Source organism: Nyctereutes procyonoides, unplaced genomic scaffold (genome assembly GCF_905146905.1).
Source record: "Nyctereutes procyonoides isolate TBG_1078 unplaced genomic scaffold, NYPRO_anot_genome, whole genome shotgun sequence".
Taxonomy (NCBI): Eukaryota; Metazoa; Chordata; class Mammalia; order Carnivora; family Canidae; genus Nyctereutes; species Nyctereutes procyonoides.
This window is the reverse complement of record NW_026575044.1, coordinates 484,083-505,889: the sequence shown is the minus strand read 5'-3', so window position 1 is coordinate 505,889 and position 21,807 is coordinate 484,083. Positions and strand designations below refer to the sequence as shown.

At 39.0% G+C, this 21,807-nt stretch overlaps 1 protein-coding gene across 2 annotated transcripts; it reads left to right on the top strand.

Annotated features, from left to right (window-relative positions):
* The first annotated feature begins 5,074 nt into the window (after positions 1 to 5,074).
* LOC129508954 (putative dimethylaniline monooxygenase [N-oxide-forming] 6) lies at positions 5,075 to 21,163 on the top strand. 2 transcript variants are annotated; one of them, XM_055324269.1, is made up of 8 exons: positions 5,075 to 5,206; positions 9,835 to 10,023; positions 11,064 to 11,226; positions 12,491 to 12,633; positions 14,021 to 14,220; positions 17,249 to 17,604; positions 19,349 to 19,421; positions 20,821 to 21,163. In XM_055324269.1, exons 1-8 carry the CDS (start codon positions 5,075 to 5,077, stop codon positions 21,161 to 21,163), a joined length of 1,599 nt encoding a protein of 532 aa, XP_055180244.1. The 2 variants fall into 2 exon arrangements, with proteins under 2 accessions (XP_055180244.1, XP_055180243.1); XM_055324268.1 differs by having other exon boundaries at positions 20,782 to 21,163.
* Positions 21,164 to 21,807: the final 644 nt, after the last annotated feature.

The following is a 21,807-nucleotide window of genomic DNA, read 5'->3' as shown; positions in this document are numbered from 1 at the left end:
TGCAAATCTTTCTCCAGTCCCTTCCCACATGGTAAACTGCTCACCCTTCTAAGTTTGAATAACTCTTTTATAAGCCTCTGTTACTGTGCAGGTCTAATCAAAAATGTATCAGCAGCAGAAATATGTGTGGCTTACTCCCATCTTTATGTTTTACTGCAGTGCCTGGCACCTAATAAATACTCCGCGTGCATTCATTCCTTTACCCCTACCTCTGTTTCCCTCAAGGGAAGCCAGCAACGTGTCACAGCCCCATCACATGTAAGCTTTGTGACCTTATGCAGCTTAACCTCTCTAAATATCAACTTTTCCTCTGTAAAACGGAAAACGTAATATATTTTACTTCCCAGATCTTTACAAAAATAAATGAAATAATGTGTCTAAAATCCTTAGGTCACTGCCTGCTACACAGTGAGTAAACAGTCCAGACAAACAATAGTGGTTATTATTAGTGGTGAACCCTAATACCACCCTGTCATTATCTGAGTGCCAGGCACAGTGTGAAGCATTTTGCATACAGTATCCTGGAGTCTGCACTAGAACAGTGTATTTCTACGAGACAGTACTCTGTCCTCTTTTTGTTGTTGTTTCATCCCAGTGCCTCAAACAGTGCCTGGCACATTGTAGGTGCTCAACGAATATTTGTCAAACCATCCTCTGAAATATTATCTTCTCCATGCTTTCTAAAGTAAGTATTCTCCTTACACTCATTTTATAAAATATTGGGAAAAACACACCATAAAGTCATAAAGTTTTGGTGGTTTAATTAAGTCAAATGGCTCAGTCTCTTCATTAGTAAATTAAGAATCATGGTAATAATTATCTTACAAGGGTGTTGGGGGAAATGGAAAGAAAACACCCTCTAAATATTTGTTAATATTCTACAAATGTTCCTTAATCTCAATCTGATCTTTATCAAGTTCTTGGAAATCTAGTGTGAACCTCAGGGTGCTGCCAGACTCAGTGGTTTGAGCTACAAAAAAACGGCATAGCACTTTAAAGACATGGAGAGCTGGGACCAATCAGGAGATAGACTCCCAGTTCATGGAGAGGTGGAGGAGCCCTGGTAATGCCTTCTCCCTGGTCTTAATACATTTCTGCCTCTTGGTCCTCCATCATGCCTAGGGTCAGAGCTGAAGGGGCAGCTCCAGAGCACTTTGAAAAATGTTCTCCCCTTATTTCTCAGTCTCGCCCACTTTAATCTATCAAGTAACTCTGATGATGACATTATCACTTATCTGATTAAGTACCCGGAGTACCCCCACTTATGTCTCTAAAGATCCAGTCAATCTGTGGGAACTTAGAGGGAATGATCCACAAGCTCATGACTTTCTTGATCACCTTTGGATAATAGATATTTCCTCAGTCTTGTTAAGTCACAACCACACTCTTAATTCAGAAAATGGAAGATTCAGTCTCTATGTAATAACCAAAAACTTGGACTTCATTTAAAGTCCTAATCTTTTCTCTAGTACCTTTACCTGGACCTGCTGCCAGGGGAACCTCAAGGGGACATGAAGCATTTCTTTACCACTCTATGCTTCCACTCTTCTTCCCCATGATGCCAATAGAGACATTCCTGAAGCTTTCAGAAAGGCCAGGAAAGGAGTAGAAGGAAGGAAGGGAAAGAGAGGTTAAAAAAATAGGCCAAGCAGGGGGCAGGGGGAGGGGAGGTAGAGATCTAGTTTCATTGGTATTATAACATTGTGGCCTTCAGGTCTCTGGGCAGATAGATGTTTAAAACTAGTTCTTACTTGTATGGATGTCTTGGCTTATACTTCAGAGGCCTCCAAACAATGGTGACCTCTCCCTAATAGTACTCTTGACCCAGAAGAATGGACCCTATCCTGGCAGACACTTCTGTAGCCCTATTACACAGGACCTAATATGACCCCATATTATCTCTGTCTTGGTGGCTCATATCTGGCCTTCAGGAAACCCTTACACATGGTTTGTCTCAAAAAAAAAAAAAAAAAAAAAAAAACCTCTAGGAGTGCCGGCCAAACACAACATAAACGCAATTCCCTGTCACAGTTAGCAGCAGGAATCCCATCCTCCAGATTTTCCAGGCAAGATCAGGTAGACAAAAATTCCATAGAGCCCCCAAGCTGCTCTCCAGGCGCAGTAAAGTAAGCCCCTTGCCTTATGTTTGTCTCAAGAAGCAGGTCTTTTGATTCCAATTCTTTGATGGGAAAATGACAAGCAGCACACCAACAGCTCTTTCCAAAGAGACCAGTTCCAAAGATTCTCTTTCATGCTTCATGTTGTTGACTGTCTTATATTCTCAGTTCCATTAGCTGAAACTTCCTATTTAACAAGCAATTCTGAGCAGCAAATTAAATCAAATTTTTGACAGTTGGATACATAGACCAAGAAAGATCCTCTTAAGCAATTTAAATGCATTTGTGTCATCTTTAGCTTATATTTTCTATTTTTGAAAAAGTTTAGTGAAGCTTACTAAGTTAAGAGATTCATGGAATATTGAAAGAACTTTAGTAATTATCTAGTTCAATTTGTTCATTTTACAGAGATCTGGAGTCCAGTAAGAATTATCACAAAATGTACAACCAAAAGGATAAATCTCTGAGGATTTACTGTATTACTATTAGAGAAGAATAGAATAGGTTTAGGTATTCTAAGAATGTGAGAACGGCTTCCGTTTAACACCACATAACCCACCGTGATGGACACTGCTTTGTGACACGTAGCACATCATCCCCACCCCACTTGGGTTCCCTCCTGCATCATAAGGACTAGAAGGCTAAAAACTAAACTTCTAAGACTTCTTTGCACTTAGGGCTTGAATGCAATTAGGTTCTCCAGTGAGATACATATCTGGGCTTAGAAGGCAAAGGGAAACAGAGGCTGAATTTCTGTGACTGTGTTGATCTGTAAACATGTTCCAACAGGTATGTTTACATCAGCCAAACTCCACATCCCACCAACCCTCTGGAGGTGTCAGTGGTGACAGCAGCAGTTCCTGCACGTTGGATGTATCTCTAGCAGTATAATCTTACAAGGCCTGTTGGCCTTATGTGGCCAACAAACTCCTGGTTTCTGCTTCTCCAGTCCTTCTGTCTGTTGCACACACCTAATTCCTCTACTAAGTCCCTTTCTTTGTGAAATAGAATGGTTACTGCTCTCTCCACTAACTCAATAGTGATATGCATGTAAATCACAACATAAAATCCAAAGATGAAAAGACTTTCTTTGAAGCATCTAGTCTGTAATCAGTCAACAAGTTCCCAAACATCTATCTCCTAAATATCTCTTATGTCTCTCTATTCTCCATCCCCTGACACTGCTCTACTTTAGGCATTTGGCACCTGTTCTAGACTATCAAAATTGCCTCCTGGTACCCCTGATTCTAGTCACTGACCATGTGAATCTAACTGTCCAGCCAGCCAGATATCTATTTTATCTAGCTTCCATATGAATCTGACCTTTTCTGATCTTGTCACTTCCTTGTTCAGAATTCTTGAACAGATTATGTTAACCTAAAAGATGGTATCTAATCTGTTGAGTGTGGCACTTCAATATCCTTCATAATCTGAGACTTGCATGTTGAATTTACCTTATGCTATGCCCATTACCTACCTATCTCTCAGCAACATAGAAATAATTGTAGTTTGCTCTATCAAGTTCTCTTACTTTTCTGTGCATTTGCACATATTTTTCTCTCTGCCTGTCATGTGTTCCTTGCTCCTTGACTACTTGGCAGGCATATATTCTTCCTTCAAGACTCAGTTTTCTTCTCACTTCCTCTTGAAGTCTCTCTTATTCTTCTCTTAGGTGGACTCAGGTTCCTGCCTGAGTGCTGCACTCACTGAATCAAACTTTCACTGCAACATCAATCATCTATCTCCATTAGACTGTCTGCTTCTGGATGGAAAGCACTGGGTCTTTTAATCTTGAATTCCTAAGAGACTACTATAACAAATGTCATGTGGTAAGCACTCAGAGAAATGGAAGGAAGGGTATGAGAAAAGAAGGGGGAGAAGGAGATATATGGAAGCAGGAAAGGTGGGAAGAAGTAGGAGGGAGCTGGAGACAAGATTCAGTGGCTTCACAATTCTGTCCTTTGAGTTCACTAGCTTTACAAACTCAACATCTCCAAGTGTTAGCTCAGCTCCTGATGTCATGCCCTCCTACATTTCCAGAAAATTGATGGGTTTTTTTCACTATTAGCCTAACAAACAGCCCAGGTGCACAGCCTTTGTTTATATATTCTATACTTCCAAAGCAAAAATAAATAAAAGAACCATTGTTCCTTTAATCTTCCAGAAGTTTCACCTTACAGCTTCGGTGAACAGTATCAATTACTTTTATGTTTTGAAACTGGGACCAGGGACCTCATTCTTGCCCTTCCCCTGTCCCTTTCTTCCTCTGCTTCCCCATACCCTCCCCTGTTTTGCTATCCCTACCACATTCAGTCCTTCTCTTCCAGGTTTTACCACGGCTCTACATCGTGATAAATACAAGGGAAAAGGAATTTTTACTTTAAGACTAATAACTCCTCCCCCTTCCTCAATTTTTACATCAAAAGACATTGTTAAACACCATCTTCTTCTACATTTAAAGAACTGCTGGGTTCTGTGGGGAAAAGAAGGCAGCTCATTAAGACTAAGACCCCTTAGAGCCAAGCATTCAAAGTGAGTAGGAGTGATATGGAACAGTGGATTTTGCTTAGAAGCCTTGAGTTCTAGTTCCAACTTTACTTGTTAGCTGTGAGATATCAAAGAAGTAATTTCTAATCTTCTTGGCATGACTATTGCTATATTTGTGATTGAGAGCATTAGATTGGTGAACTTCAAGGTCCTTCCTGCTCCAACACTCACTGACTCTGCTATTTGGGGCACTTGAATAATCAGGAGAAGAAACCAGATTTTGCATCTTAGTATATAGCAAAAGTGGTTAAAAAAATGAGCATAACTGGTTAATGTGCATCTATGTCTTCTTGTGTTAAGGTAAGGATCCTGACACAAAAACCTTGGCTGGTTCTTCCTACTGAAAAATTCCAAGTATTCAGGGACTTTTTTCTGAAGAAGCTCTCTCCAGACCCTCCATTCTGGGAACCATGGGGAAGAGAGTGGCCATTGTTGGGGCTGGCGTCAGTGGATTGGCTTCCATCCGGTGCTGCCTGGAAGAGGGGCTGGAGCCCACCTGCTTTGAGAGAAGCAATGATGTCGGAGGCCTGTGGAAATTCTCGGTGAGTGGGATATCACTGGGATACCAATAGAAGGGAAATGAGTCCTCTGTAAATCAAACCTGATCAGTTCTATTCAGACTTCAGAGGTAGGTCACAAAAGCTCCAGATCTAGAAAGTAAAATTTTACCTCTCCCATCATGCTAATGTCCATTCACTCAAAACTATTTCATGCTAGCTCATAAAACATTGTTGCTTGTGTAACAGAGCCCAGATCTCGAGGCTGTAAAGGATCCCAATGTCAGTAATTTATAATAAAAACAAAACGTACCACTGCCTCCTCCATGTAACTAAAAAGATTCTATCCCTGTTCCCCATTGTGCAGAAAACCTAGGAACATAGAAGGGGGGTGGGGGAAGAAAGAAGAAAAGAAAGAAAAGAAGAAAGAAAGAAAGAAAGAAAGAAAGAAAGAAAGAAAGAAAGAAAGAAAGAAAGAAAGAGATTAGACCAAGGTCAGAAGGTGTGAGTTATAGTCCAACCTTTGGTTTTCTGGAAAGATTAATTTTAGGCAAGTCACTTTTTTCCTTCTGGACCTTGAATACTCATTTGTCAAATGTCAAGGTTGGAGATTAGGTTTCCTCTAATATGCCTTCCAGTTGTAATGGGATATGATGTTATAATTAACTGATGTGTATTGCAAAGACATTGCAAAGTTATGATAAATAATGATCATGTGTGTTGTGTGTGTGGTTATCAAATACTCTGCAAGTTCCAAAACCAGAGAGAAAAAATGACTGTCTTTGCCATTCAGCCTTATTGTTGGATAAATAATATAATTAGGAAATATTCATCATAAAAACAATTTTTAAATTTAGAAAGCCAGGTTGGGGAAACTTCTATTCTTTCTGTCTTGACTTTCCCAACCATTGTGATTGGATGTAGATGATACATATTTGACATGAAGACATTATATCCACACCATTTGCCTTGTAACCAAATTCTGTCTTGGTCTCAGTGCTTGCCCAACACACAACAACACATTGCTCTAATAGAATATATCAGTGCTAACTTAGGAATATTTGTATTCATCTCAAGACTTTTTTTTTAAGTGAGAGGTCCTATAATCCTGAATGTATCATATGAGATATAAGATCATTTCCATTAGGAAATAATCAAGAGTTTTGGGGGAGGTTGTTTTTTTTTAAGGTTCCAATTTTAAGGGAGATGTAGCCACCTTAGCCTAAATCATGAATTGGCTCTCTATGACTCATCAGCAACAATTAAATGCTGCTTAAACATCTATTTTGGCAGACTTTTGTGCCAGGTACTGAGATGAAAAACACGTGACATAATTACTCCATGTAAATAGTTTCCAATCCATTTGGTGAAGTAAACTATAACATAGGTCCACGATCTTTTGATGGAAAATAGGCAAAAATTCGTTTGATGGCAAAATCTTTCCTGAAGTCATATGATCAGGAAACGAGTTGAATTTGACATTAGGCTAGTTATAATCTTTATTTGTCCCATTTTGTGTTTCACTGCAGAAATTTTCTTGCATTTAATTATAAGGTGCTGTCCCAGATCTCACTGGAAGTTATGGAGAAATATTCAAAAATCTACAAATTCCAAAATATCTCTGGCCCTAAGAATTTCAAATAAGAGGTTATAAAACTGCAACAATGAGATAGCGCTTGGTGATTGTCAACTTAAGGAACAAGTGTCTTGAGATTTAAGAGGGAGAGCGGGAGTGGGGTGGGGCGCTACTGAAATGTTAGCAGGTCAAGGGAAATTTCCTGCAAGGAGAGCACTTAGCTGAGACTTGAAGGATGTTCTCAGACAAGGAAAGTATAGGACATTACACGACACAATTCCGGAGAATGCCATTCCCACTGTAGTCTTGAATGGTATCCCATAGACGGGCAGTCACTAACAATGTGCCAGTACCAGGTGGGAGAGGTTTCTAGGTAAGAGTGACCAGCATGAAACGCAAAGAGGACGCAGTGAATATAGTATATCCAGGGATCTGTAAGGTAACCAATGCAGCCAGATCACAAATTTTATTTAAGGAAGCAACAGATGACAGATCAGTAAAATGCAAAGTCAGACTCTGGTTTATCCACAAGACAGGGTATCTCACTCCTGTAAGGTCACTGTTAAAGCAGAATTATATACTTCACGGCCCCATGGGTATGTAAACACATAAAAATAGTCTAAATTTCAGTCCCCTCCATACACTGTACCCCTTTCTTCTTTGCCAGGAAAAGTTGCTTGGTATATACAAACCCTTCTCAGAAATGGATTTTTGAAAAATGCGTTACATAAGTTTTTATCTTGCAAGTCCTGTTAGGCAGAAGGTATTCTGAAAGAGAGAAACCTGATAATTCTGAACTTTTCACCGTGTGCTTTTTCTGCAAAATAGAAACCAAATGAGGTTTAAACACCAGCAGGCTGAATGTGAGCATGTTTTAACTTTTATATACTCTAATATTAAGGCCTCATGTCCTCAAAAGACTTTGATGCTGCTGCAATACAAAAGGGGATACAATGGAACCAGAACTATCTGGACTTTTGTTCCACTCACTCATTCATATATTCATTCAACAAATACATTCGGAGTACACTATGTATAGGGTACAATGTTAGGTATAACTGCAGACAAGAGGTACGGCAGACAGCCAGCATTTTAAAATCAGATAAAACAAGTCTTGGAATAACTATAAATGAATATGAGATTAGGGCAGTAGAGATGATCAGAGCTTGGTAGAGTTAGGGGTGACTTCCGGTTGGTAAGAAAGAGGCAAGGAAAGGCATGACATAGAGGGCAACTTTTGAGCTGGCCCTTGGGGGTATATTTGGGCAAGAAGAAATGGGATTGAAAAGCAGAGATAGAATCTGAAAGAAGATCAAGACAGACTGCTGGCATGCATGCACAGCATTCTTGGATTAGCCTCTGACCTCCCCCTCCGGTTGCTTATGTTCTAGTGGGGAAGATGAGACATCGACATGGTTATAACCCAAGACAGGCCATGATAATGTGACCATGGCTGCTTGGATCTCTGGGTCTAGGGCAAGCTCCGTCAGCCAGAGGCTTAACTTCCTCCTTCCCACTCAAACCACACCACATGCTGATATTGAAAATATGAGCTCTCGGGAACAATTGTCCGTGGTTATATAATACATCTGTTTTCCTTTGTTTGTAGAACAGTCCTTTAGGAAAAATTCCAAGGGGCCGTAGGGTACATACTCTTCCTCCTCCTGTTATGATTGGCTGGGGTCAAGAGGCGAAAGAGCAGAGATTCAGTCATAATGGAAGTAATACAAGGTCTTATCCTTTCTGTTCCCCAGAGCAATCTTACATTCTTTTAACCAGTCCCCTGCCTGAATCTCAGCCCTCCCTCCCTTCAGTGAACAACTGAGAAACCTCCTCCCCACTTATTCTCACCCAGCAACAAAAGGTACAACTGTGGGTGAATGGGAAAGACTCAAGCCTGAAAATCTGCCAGCCACGAGCTGTCAGAAATTTTTTTTCTGATCTTAGCAGAAATCTCAAAGTGAGGCTTAAGAAAGTTAAAAAATCTCTGAGCCTGGCTATTTATGAGAAATACAGCAACCATGAGTAGAGGAAGTTTTTTAGTTTCAATCTGATGCCAAACACTGAGGCCTGAGGCAGCCCCTGCCCTGACCCCAGACACAAGCCTTTCATTCCTTTCCAGAGGTTGGTATGGGGCTGGAGGGAGAGAGATGCCATGAATCCAGCAGGAACATGTCATTCCATCCCTTTCCCACATTTTATGGAAGTTCCTTTGAGTTTGAGGGAAGCAGGGGCTGCCAGTTTTTTTAATGTATTTTCAAGGCAGCACATTGTGTGAACTTTTATCCTGTCCTTACAGCAGAGAGGAAATGTTTGTTTTTCACTTAGCCTTCAACTACTTCTCAAAAAGAAGACACTTTTCAATGACACAGTGGCTTCATAATCAAGTGACAAGATTTCATACAAGTTCTGAGGTTTCTGCTTTCCCGTGTGTCTCTGGTGAGGGGTGAGCACCCTACTTGGTGAATAGAGAACTCCTCAAGCACAGAGTTCATTTATAATAGAGCAGTGGCTCTCAAGGCTTGGTTCCTGTACCAGCAGCATCAGCACTGCCTGGAACCATGGGAAATGCAGATCTCGGGCCCCACCCAAGACACACTGAATCAGAAACTCTGGCTGTGGGACTCAGGAATCTGTGATCTAGAAGGGCCCTCAGCTGAGTCTGATTATGCCAAATAAATATACCCGCCACTTCAAGAGAAGGTTCTGTTGCTAGTGAACTGTTCACTGAATTCCATATAGCCAAGTAGAGTAAAACCTGCCACCTCCTTTAGACCATCTAGTCGTGTTTTTTTAACATGAACGTGACATCAGGACCAGTTGTTGTGATTGGAAAAAGAAAGAAAACTCTATGGACTACCAACACAGAGCTAACCCACAAGGGGAATTCGAGTAAGAGAACTAACGGATAGGGCCCCAGCTCTGTGCCAGGTGCTATGCGAAGGACTTTCTTTCCCACATCTTACAGAGAGCTATGAATTGTTTTCATATCTACTTTTTTTATACATTAAAAAGGTTTCAGTCAACCTAAAATTGAATATTCACTTAAAGGAACATCATTCGTGGCTTCCTCTTTAAGCTTTATTATTCTTTCTAGGACCGTGCAGAAGAAGGCAGAGCCAGCATTTACCAGTCTGTATTCACCAACTCTTCCAAAGAGATGATGTGCTTTCCAGACTTCCCTTATCCCGATGATTATCCCAACTATATGCACCACAGCAAACTCCAGGAATACATAAGAATATTTGCTCAAAAGAAGAATCTTTTAAAATATATACAGTTTGAGGTAAAGGCCCTATAACTGGTGCTGTTGATATCAGTATGTTTATCGGTTGAGGAGGAGGCAAGAGTGTAGTATTCTGGTATAGAAATAAGAGCCAAATGTTTGGTTAGCTTGCCAATCAAATGTTGGTTTGAATTATAAAGTATTTGTGAATTATTTTTTCCCCTAAATATATTCTCCACTAGTTTTTGAGAGCTTTTAGAATACAATAGAAAATACAAGAGACGCCTATACCATCATAGTGTACATTCCACCCTCATACTGTCATGTTTTCAAAACAATACTAAATTCTCTAGTCCATATTTAGACTTCTTGGGTTCAATGCCAAGAAGTTCTTTAGATGTTCTGCCATTATGAGGAGAGTAAAAATTTAAATGGATGATTAGTAGTCATTGCTCTCATCTTTCACCTACTTAGTTCCTTAGATTAGGAGACTTAGCAGTTATAACAGAGATACATTGGCTCTGTAAATAACAATAATTTCTATTTGTTTAGAATTCCTAACCTCAATTCATTACTGTTAAATGCAAAGCATATATATATAAATAAAGATAATAAAATTATGAATTGTGATTATATTTAATAAATTTTAATTTATTTTTTATTTATTATATTTAATTTAATTTAATATATATTTACATAATAATCATACTATGGAAGTGGCTAATATTTCCAAGGGAGAGTATCTGTACATCACAAAGGAAAAATAAGGATTGAACCCTGAGACATTTTCATATTTATGGAAATGATAGAAAATGAAGTCAGAAAGAAGCTATGTCAGTTGAGGGTGGCAATAAGCAAATGACATGGCATCTTTCACAAGAATATTCAGTTTATCCCAAATATGCTAACTAGATGTCAAAAAAGTAAATATGCCCCACTGAGTAATTTTCCTTGGGAGATTTGAAGAATCACTGTCTTCCCATATATTTCTCAATGATCAGGTGATCTCATGACAATTATTTCCTCTATGAAAACACTGAGAGAGAATTAAAACCAATAGAATTGTAAATAGAAAGAATTTCTTTCTGGTTTTCTTTAAGACCCTGGTTTCTAGTATAAAGAAATGTCCCAGCTTCTTAGTCACTGGACAATGGGAAGTTGTTTCAGAAAAGGATGGGAAACAGGAATCTGCTATTTTTGATGCTGTAATGATTTGTTCAGGACATCACGTATACCCCAATCTACCAACTGATTCCTTTCCTGGTAAGTTTGGAAAACATATAATAGTCTGGGGCCTTATACACAAATATCAACAGTTGAACTAGGTCTTTCCATAGTTTGTGCATAATAGTTATTCTTAAGATTCCAAAGATTTCAAAACAAAATATTGGAGTCTGATATATGAAATATAGTAATAACTGACCTTCTGAACCCTTATGCTAAAACAATGGAAGACCTGCAAGTCAGAGATCAGATGAAGACAGGTAAAGGATAGAGAGGAAGGGTTTTAAATGCCATCTATAGCCACATTCTGCAAATTAACTTTAGAAATTTCTCTGTGTGTATATGTGTGTGTATCTGTGTGTGTATAGTGGCATACTCCATTACTATACTAAAGCGTTAAATATCAAATAAATACAATAGATAAGCAACCTTCCTTTTTCCTTCCTTCCTTCTTTCCTTGCAACCAGAACACATGTTCACTGTAAAATATTAGAGTTCTCATCTCCATGCAAAAATATTAGAGTTCTCATCTCCATGCATGTTGTTCATAGGCCATGATAATTAAAAGAGTAAGAAGATTCAGGAAGAATAGATGATTGAAAGCCTAAAGGTTAAGAGGCAATATATTTATTCTGAATGTAGCCTTAGAACACTTGGATTCAACCTCTTATTCCACTCGTTCCTTATCATGTAACCTTAGACAAGTCACTTAATTTCTTTGTCTCAATTTCCTTGTATTTTAAAATACAGATACTAGTATCTGCTGTTCAGAGATGTTACCAAGATTAAATGGTTAAACATGTAAATTCTTTTTTTTTAAGAATTTATTTTTTTTAATTTTATTTATTTATGATAGTCACACAGAGAGAGAGAGAGAGAGAGAGGCAGAGACATAGGCAGAGGGAGAAGCAGGCTCCATGCACCGGGAGCCCGACGTGGGATTCGATCCCGAGTCTCCAGGATCGCGCCCTGGGCCAAAGGCAGGCACTAAACCGCTGCGCCACCCAGGGATCCCAAACATGTAAATTCTTTAGCAGAGGTCCTAGCCCACATTAAGTACTCAATAAATATTAGCTATTATTACTATCAAAATAGAAGTTCCCATATTATAGATTTCCTAAGGCATTGTAAGTTCTTATTTGGGTGTTTAGAGTCAAAAAAACACTAAAAGGATAAATGCATTTCAACTAGGAAACTTTTTTTTTTAAATAAGACTGATAATAGGAATTTTTAAAAAATGAAAACAGTGAATCTTCATCATTTCTTCTGAAAATCAACTCAAACCACTCCTCATGTTCCATAGGCCTACAACAGTTTCAAGGCCAGTACCTCCATAGCAGGGACTATAAAGACCCAGAAGCCTTCAGGGGGAAGAGGGTCCTTGTGATCGGCCTGGGGAATTCAGGATCTGACATCGCTGTTGAGCTCAGTCGTCTGGCTACACAGGTACACCTTGTGAAACAAACCTAGGATAGAGCTGTGTTATTAAATCAGCAGCTTAGGCACTGAGGCTCATGTCTGCCATGTCATACTACAAGGGTTCCACCTGTTGCATATGCCCTTTGAATCGAGAAGGATTTGAGACATTCTGCATGTGAAGGTAATGTGGCTCAGGCTAGTAAGGAAGTATGTTCTGCTAGAATCAGAGATAAGTGTACATGTGTATATATGTATATATGAGTGCCTTTTTTGTTTTAATTTTATTTTCTGATCACCTCTAAACAAACTGTTGTTAGTTGGGATCCACCTTTATTTATTTAACACTATTTCTTATCACCTACCATGTAAAAGGTATAGTGCTTATCATTCTGAAGGTCTGAAGACATGTAAGATTTGGTTCTTGCTATCATTTATCTATTCAATAGCCAGTGCTCAATAACCACTGGGCACATGTTATATGCCAGAACAATGTCAGACTAAAAATAAACACAGAAATAACTCAGACTACTTCTAGACTTCCAGGAGCAGTCAGTGGGTGGAGGTGAGATGACAGGTACACACCTTCATGAAAGGAGGTAATAAAACTTCAATGACATTAGGTGTAGCAGTGGCAGCACCATGAAAAAAGAACCTAACTTAGCCTGAATAAAGTCAAGGAAGACTGCCCAAAGGACTCCAAGCTTAATCATCCATGACCAATAATCCTTGAAAAACTCAACTTACTCCCAAGGAGATATGTGCTCAATAAACAAATTCTTAAATGGATGTAAATAAAACCTAATGAATTTTTTGAAGTCAAACTCCCCTAGGTTATCAAAAAAGTGGCAATAAAAAATAGATAAGTACCTGGGCTTCTCTCAGGACTGAGACAGCTGCCATGGTTTGGATGCCTAGCAGAGGTCATGGAGTGGTGGTGTAAGAAGGACTGGAAGAGGAAACTTCAGGCAGAGAACAGAATTAACTCTTTGGCATCTCCTCAATCTAATTTCCAGGAGAAATTTAGCTAAATATCCCCACTTAATCCAGCAACTACCACCACCCACCACCACTGAGGCTCTGGACTGGCTGGTCCCTACCAGTCCTACCATCTATGTCTATGACTCTGTGAAGACTGAACCTACCACAATTGAATACACAGCCTTCTTGTTCCAAGATGTCAGGTTCTCATTATTTCAACAGCTATGCACTAGCCCTCTGGGGTAGAGAAACAGAGTAGTTCTGCCTCTACCTAGTTCCAATCATGGACTTTCCATCTTGACCCAACTCATTAAAAATGCTTCTTCCTGGATATTGAGGGAAATGTATGGAGATGTCCACAGAAAATGTCCATTTTTGTTATATCTGCTTGTTTCTTACAGAGTGATATTGAAATCCATGTTGCCTTCCCCACCAGGTCATTATCAGCAGCAGAAGTGGTTCCTGGGTCATGAGCCGGGTTTGGAATGATGGTTATCCTTGGGACATGGTATATGTGACCCGCTTTGCATCCTTTCTCCAAAATACCCTTCCTTCATTTGTCTCTGACTGGTTATATGTCAAGAAGATGAACGCATGGTTTAAGCATGAGAACTATGGCTTGATGCCTTTAAATGGGTACGACAAGTAACTCCTATCATCCAGAAAAGTGGGGCACTAGTTTAAGTTGAAATTTTTCTCTCTAGGTCTAACTTTTTTTTTTTTTAATATTTATTTATTTATGATAGTCACACACAGAGAGAGAGAGAGGCAGAGACATAGGCAGAGGGAGAAGCAGGCTCCATGCACCAGGAGCCCGACGTGGGATTCGATCCCGGGTCTCCAGGATCGCGCCCTGGGCCAAAGGCAGGTGCTAAATCGCTGCGCCACCCAGGGATCCCTAGGTCTAACTTTAGTCAACTAACTGAGGTTATTGAGAATACACAGAGGACTGCATAGATGATACAGTATAGAATCAGAATCTACTTTTAAAAAAATGACACAGTATACCTGGAGATCATGTATGTGTGAAAATCTTACTGAAATGACTCTAGTGGGCAAAGGTGTATGAGAAAATACAAAGTGGTAAAGAAGCAAGCAGCTAGATCCCCCTGCTATGCAAGACTCATTTATGGTAGCTATAAGCTATAGCATAGAATTTTGAGAGCTGAGCCAATTCATGAATTGTCTTTTTGAGGAATATCTCATCCATGCTATGGGTGAATGGGGATAGCAATAATAATATCTATTCTTTAAGACTACTGTGATATCCAGTAATATAAAAAATATATGAGGCATTTTGTAAACTATAAAGCTTTACAAATATTGGTTCTTATATTAAGATAATTATTAAATTATTAATAAGATATAAAATTTGAGATTACTCAAATTTTTAATAGGCTTCTTTTTTTAAAGATTTTATTTATTTATGCATGAGAGACACAGAGACAGAGAAAGAGAGAGAGAGGCAGAGACATAGGCAGAGGAAGAAGTAGGCTCCATGCAGGGAGCCCGATTTGGGACTCAAACCTGGGACTTCAGGGTCACTCCCTGAGCCGAAGGCAGTTGTTTAACGCTGAGCCACCCAGGCGTCCCTCTAATAGGCTTCTAAGGAGCAATTAACAAAATAGTATTAATTAACATGCCTCAGAAAGTAGAAAATCTCAAAATGAAAGTGCACACCTCCTCGATCATAGAGTCTGGGGACACATGGAATGTATAAAACAATGAAGATTCACAAAACTGATGTAGCCTGGGGCAGCCCAGGTGGTTCAGCAGTTTGGTGCCTCCTTCAGCCCAGGGCGTAATCCTGGAGACCCCGGGATCGAGTCCCATGTCAGGCTCCATGCATGGAGCCTGCTTCTCTGTCTGCCTGTGTCTCTGCCTCTCTCTCTCTCTCTATCTCAAGAATAAATAAAATCTCAGAAAAAAAAAAAAACTGATGGAGCCTGGAAAATTAAAATTTGTTAATACACTTCTCTATAGAGACAGAACCCAATACCTACTAAGTAGCAATACCTACTAAGTAGAAAGGCATTCTAGGGTGCCTGGGTGGTTTAGCCAGTTAAGTATCTGACTCTTGATTTCAGCTTAGGTCATGGTCTTAGGGTGGTGAGATCAAGCCCTGTCTCAGGCTCCATGCTAGGCATGGATTCTCTCTCTCTCTCTCTCTCTCTCCTCTCTCTCTCTCTCTCCTTCTGTACGCCATGCCACTCAAGTGCTCTCTCGCTCTCTCTTAAAAAGGGGGGGGAGAAAGAAAGGCATTCTAGGAAGAAGAATCAGTATATTAATAGAAAAATATTGAAGTGGGTAAGACAAGGAAGGATTCACTAAGAAATTTCATCTTGGCCCATGCTAACAAAAATGTTTCATTGTGGGAGGAGCATGTGACTCTTGATCTCAGTGTTGTTAGTTCAAGCCCCTTGTTGGTTAGAGGTTACTTAAAAATAAAATCTTTAAAAAAAATGTTTCATTGTGTTTAGAGAATCATGTAAGGAAAAGTAAGAAGAAGCTGTAAATTAGAATAGCAAATCCCAGATTTAGAAGCCAGACCCTCATTCCACAGCATTTATCTTACCTAGTTGGGCAGACTATTACATCCCTAAAGAAAAAAATATTGATTTCATGCATTTAAAATTATGTTTAATGTAACAGAAGCTCTAAAGCCTGAGCTGATTAAGACTTTTGCCTCATAAGAGTAACTGCAAATCATATTCTGGTTTTACCCTTTAGACAATTGAATAGATTTGGAAATCCATTCATTCCAAGAATGGAGCTCCCTCTTAGAAAAGGTTCCAACTACCCAAGATATTGATGACACCTTCTTACTCCTCCCTTTAGTGGGGGTCAGGGAGAGAAAAATAAGTTTTACTGTGACTTACTTTTTGTCACCTTAGAAAATGAAAGATGTTGCAGAATTATAGACATAGAGAATGTTGTGGAAGATATAGACAGATTCTAAGAATCATAAACTTCCTGAGTATTTGAGATGCATGGAGCACATTCCAAAATCCCTGAAAGGAAACAAGTCAAAATGAAGAATGTCATCACAAAACACATCATTCCTAGAATTTTGGCAACCAAAAAAAGGAAACCAAATATGGTAATAAAACAACTCACCAAGTTAGATTTTTCTCATAGAAGACCTCATTTATAATAATAGTTCACTTTTAATGATGATGCTTGCATGTGGCAAGCACTGTTTTAAGTGCTTTACAGGTAATGTTCATTTAATTCCCACAACAACCGTGTGAGGTAGAGTCTATTGCTATTCCCATTTTACACACAAAGAGCCAAATACAGAGAAGCATCCACTAGTGAGAGACAGAGGTAGATTATCAACTTGGGACATCTGGTTCCAGATTCTGCTCTCTGAACTACTGATTATGTCTAGGAATTAGTTTTATTTTCATCTATTTGGTGAATCTCCAAATAGTGTAAGTACCCCTAAGGGAATCTTCAAGCTTCAAAGGTCAAACATAAATTCCAAAGGATGGTGGCAAGCAAAAGGAAAAAAAAAAAAAAAAAAACTGCCACAAAAGAAGAGCTCAGTGGTCCTCATGCTAATGTTTAGATCCTCAAATTTGATCCAGTGTTATGAACAATTGCAGATATTTCTTGAAATTGAGGTATGTTACAAGAGCCTTTGTCTCTTGTTTCTGAACAGTCCCCTGAGGAAAGAGCCTGTGTTCAATGATGAGCTCCCATCCCGCATCCTGTGTGGCACTGTGTCCATCAAGCCCAGTGTGAAGGAGTTTACAGAGACCTCAGCTGTATTTGAGGATGGTACCATGTTTGAGGCCATCGACTCCATCATCTTTGCAACGGGCTATGATTACGCCTACCCCTTCCTTGATGACTCCATCATCAAAAGCAGAAACAGTGAAGTCACCTTGTTTAAAGGCATCTTCCCCCCACTAATAGAGAAGCCAACCTTGGCTGTGATTGGCCTTGTCCAATCCCTTGGGGCTGCCATCCCCACAGCTGACCTGCAGGCTCGTTGGGCTGCTAAAGTGTTTGCAAGTAGGTGGGCCATTCTGTCTTTCATCTATTTAGTCAATGAACATTTATTGAGCACCTACTGTATACCAAGTACTGTGCAAGGTGCTAGGAATATAAAGGGAACAAGACACACTCCTTGACTTTACACAGTTTAAAATAGAGCCAGAGGAATTGTTACAATAGAAGAAGTCTTAGTGTGTTCTGTAAGGGAATATAAGACAGAGGCAGGGGGTGGCAAGAAATAAAGAAAGGGACTACAGCATGGAGGGCCTTAAGAGCTATGTGAAAGAGCTTAGACTTCTCATAGAGAAATTGGACGGACTTTGCAAGGCTTTAAACAAAGAAAAAGACAGAAGTAGGCAAAGGCACTGTCAAGTACATTGTGAAGGTTAGAAGGGCGGTGGTGGATTTTGCGGGCAATGCTAGAGACATTACTGGTGTCAAACTGTAGAATAGCAATGTCAGGTTGCTTCTACTCTATTCAAAATCTTCTCCTCCTCCCTCCACTCCAGACCCCATGGTCTCCAGGGACTGCAAATGTGCTTTTGTGAAGAAATCAAGACTATGAGGATTACATGAAGAAAGGCAGTGTCTCAAATATATTGATTTAATTTACATCAATCATATTGATCATCATTATTACTTACAGGGCCTTTATATTCAAGGGTTCAAAAACCTTGGCCAACATAGGTATACCTCATCTAACATACTACCCATAAAAACTTAGACTGTAGGTAATGAAAAAAATGTTATAATCATAGACTATATGTTTTCTAAAAATGTCTTGGATAAATAAGGTATTTCAAATGTACCACAAAAGATCATTATTTAAATAAACCCTGCTGTGAAAACTTGTATAAGGGTGCTTTCTGTAAAATACTTCTATTGTGTTTTTCCCTTAAAGGCACAACAGTGCCAAGCACCTGAGGTTTTACAAAAAAAAATTGGCTACAGTTCATAAACCCAAGAAATTGACACAGAACAAAAGGTATCATTTAGTCACTCAGCAAATACTTACTGAGCACTATTACGTACCACACTCCATCTTGACACTTGGGACACAACATCAAACAAAGTAAACAAAAATTCTAGCAAACAACTGACCACAGGGCAGGTTAAGATACTACCAATAACTAGGAAGTATTTGGCACTGGGAATGTCATAATAGCTTTCTGCCACTGCTACAAAGGCAAAAGGGCTACAATTAGCAATCAGGTGCCCCCTCCACTGATAAGGTATTGTAAAACACTAAAAATTTTCTGATTCCCTTTGATATCCCCTCTAGCTGCTGGCTGATGCTGGAAAACCCATGTTCTCTTCCATTGTTCCATTTTAATTTCCATGTACCTTAGAATGAACTATTTTACCATATTAATTCTTGAATTCTTAATAAGAGGATGCAAATAAGAAATATGAATAAACTGTTAAGCTATTATACTTAGGAGGTGTATCTAAGGCACGTTGAGGATTAGGCTCTCCATGATGTCACAGAAATATGAGATTGAGGCATCTGAAGCTACAAACTTCTCTGCTGTCACTATCTCATTGCAAGCCAGCTTTGCCATTCATAGAGGAGGGTTCATTGACTTCTCAAGTCCTTATTTCTGTAAATGGTTATACTAAAGATATAAAAGGCAGCTCTTCTTGACCAAAAAAAAAATCTTTCAGGGACATGGTTCATAAATACTAAGAAAAATTCATCATTTATCATTATATTTCTGACTTTAATTTTTTTTAATATTTCTTGCCTTCATTCCTTTTCTAGACTCATGTACCTTGCCAACTACAAGTGAAATGATGGATGATATTGATGAGAAAATGGGAAAGAAACTCAAATGGTAAGAGATTGTACTTACTAATGAAACAAAACCTAAGTTTTCCCTTATATGTAGGAAAACATTTATAGATTTTAAAATATTTTTAGTAGTCAAAGTTCACATTTTTGGAACACTTGCTATGATCAAGCAGTATATTGAAAATAACAGTCACAACACATCACTTGTAGTATAGAGCACATTACACTCTAGGGTATAGTTTCTCAAATGGGAGTGATTTTGTCCCCTAGAGGACATTTAGTAAAGCCCAGAGATATTTTTGATTGTCCCAAGCGTAGAGGGGATACTATTGACATCTAATATGTAGAAACTAAAGATATTGCTAAACATACTACAATGCAGAGGACAGGCCTAAACAAAGAATTATCCAGCTCAAATGTCTCTAAGAAGTCCTTTCCATCAGCCACATGTCTGCCAGCAAGTCAACTAGCCAGGAATTGAGCAGTGGCAAGACTGTTACAAGAAAACCAAATGAGGAACTAAACTGATTTCACTTTCCCTAGTATTTTCTCCTAAAAGCATGTTCATTTCTGACTCATTCAAACATGTGTTCTCAAGTACACCATAGATAAGATTTGTAGAAAGTCATTTAAGTGGCTAGACACCAGATATGTAAATGTAACTTTTTATCTTAATTACTTCTATATAAGTAAATCCTTTTCAAGTTATATATTAAAATCTATTGAAAGAATAACTAGATAATGAATCCCAGTCAGATGAATAGGTGGCTGTATAAGAAGTTTCTTCCTCTTAACACATCATTCATTGAGTGCTGCCAGGTAGTTGCTGGTGAAGGGTCTAGAGAAGAGAAAACTTGGAACCTTCAGATTCAACAAAACCTCCCCTGCGTTTCATCCAGTTCACAGGACAACTCTGTGAAGTGGGTACTCCAATGTTCCAGCAATTCACACAGCTCACTCTACTTACTGCTCTTTATATTACAGGCCAGTAAGAATAAGGAGAAGAAGAAAGAGAAGCCCCAAAGTCTACCTCGTTTCTTAAATGGTAGCCTGCTCTTCAGGGTTCCTGAAATTAAATGAGACTATGCTCCAAAATCTAACACTGGGGCAGATCCTAAGCAATGTCATATAAAGAATAACCATATGTTAAATAGTTAATTTCAGTTAATCAGTCACCTTGACACACTAGGGACAGTTCACTCCAGGTCAGAGACAAAAGGCCAAAATAACATCAAATTTGGAGATTAAGAAGGAGAAAAAAAAAAAAAACAACTCATCTATAGCCAAAGAACAAATTATAAAGTCAATGTTGTGGAAAAAGAGAAGTGGGATAATCTTGGAGTTGCTGACTAACATACGACTTTTCTGAGGTAGAAAGTAACCAATCAGTGCTTGGTTTACAGCTGTGATACTCATTCCAATGTGTTCTTTTTTTCCCTCAGGTTTGGCCAGAGCCAGACTTTGCAGACAGATTATATCACATACATGGATGAGCTGAGCTCCTTCATAGGAGCCAAGCCTAACATACCATGGCTCTTCCTGACTGATCCCCAGCTGGCCCTGGAGGTGTTCTTTGGTCCTTGCAGCCCCTACCAGTTTCGACTGATGGGACCAGGGAAGTGGGATGGGGCCAGAAATGCCATCCTGACCCAATGGGACAGGACAGTAAAGCCAACCAGGACGAGAGCTGTCAGTGAAGCTCAGAGACCCCAACACTTTTATACTTTGCTCAAAATGCTTTCATTCCCAGTGCTTTTGCTTGTTATTTGGCTTACATTTTATTAATGAGAATGTCCTTCAGGTCTCAAAGTTTAGCCTAGAGATTTAGTCATATGCTGAATTGTCAAGTTTGGAGATACTTGAGATAAGGAAGAAGAGGAAGAAGGCAGGTGAAGGGGAGTGAGTATAGATTTTCAGAATGAGCAAAATTTAATAAATTTCTTAAGGATATTTTATCGTGGGGAGAAATGATGTCACAACAATGTTGAATCTTCCTACCCATGACATGGTTTATCTCTTCTTTTATTTAGATCTCAGCAATGTTTTATAGCTTTTTTGTGTGTATAGTTCTTATCCATCTTATGTCAGATTTATCCTATTTCATATTTTTGGATGTTATTATAAATGGTATATAACATTATTAAATTTCCTATTGTTTACTGCTTATACAAGGAAGTTCAATTATTTATCCTAGTAACTTTTTTGTAGATTCCACAATGCTTTCTACATAAATAATCATGTGGTCTAAAAATAAAGATAGCTTTACTTCTCCAATTTCTATCTGGATTTCTTTTATCTCTTTTTCTTACCTTATTGCATTTAAATTCCAGTATAATGTTGGATAGAAGTGGTGACATCAGACCCCAAATAGCCAAGGGAATATTGAAAAAGAAAATCAATGCCGGGGGTATGACAATGGCAGATTTCAA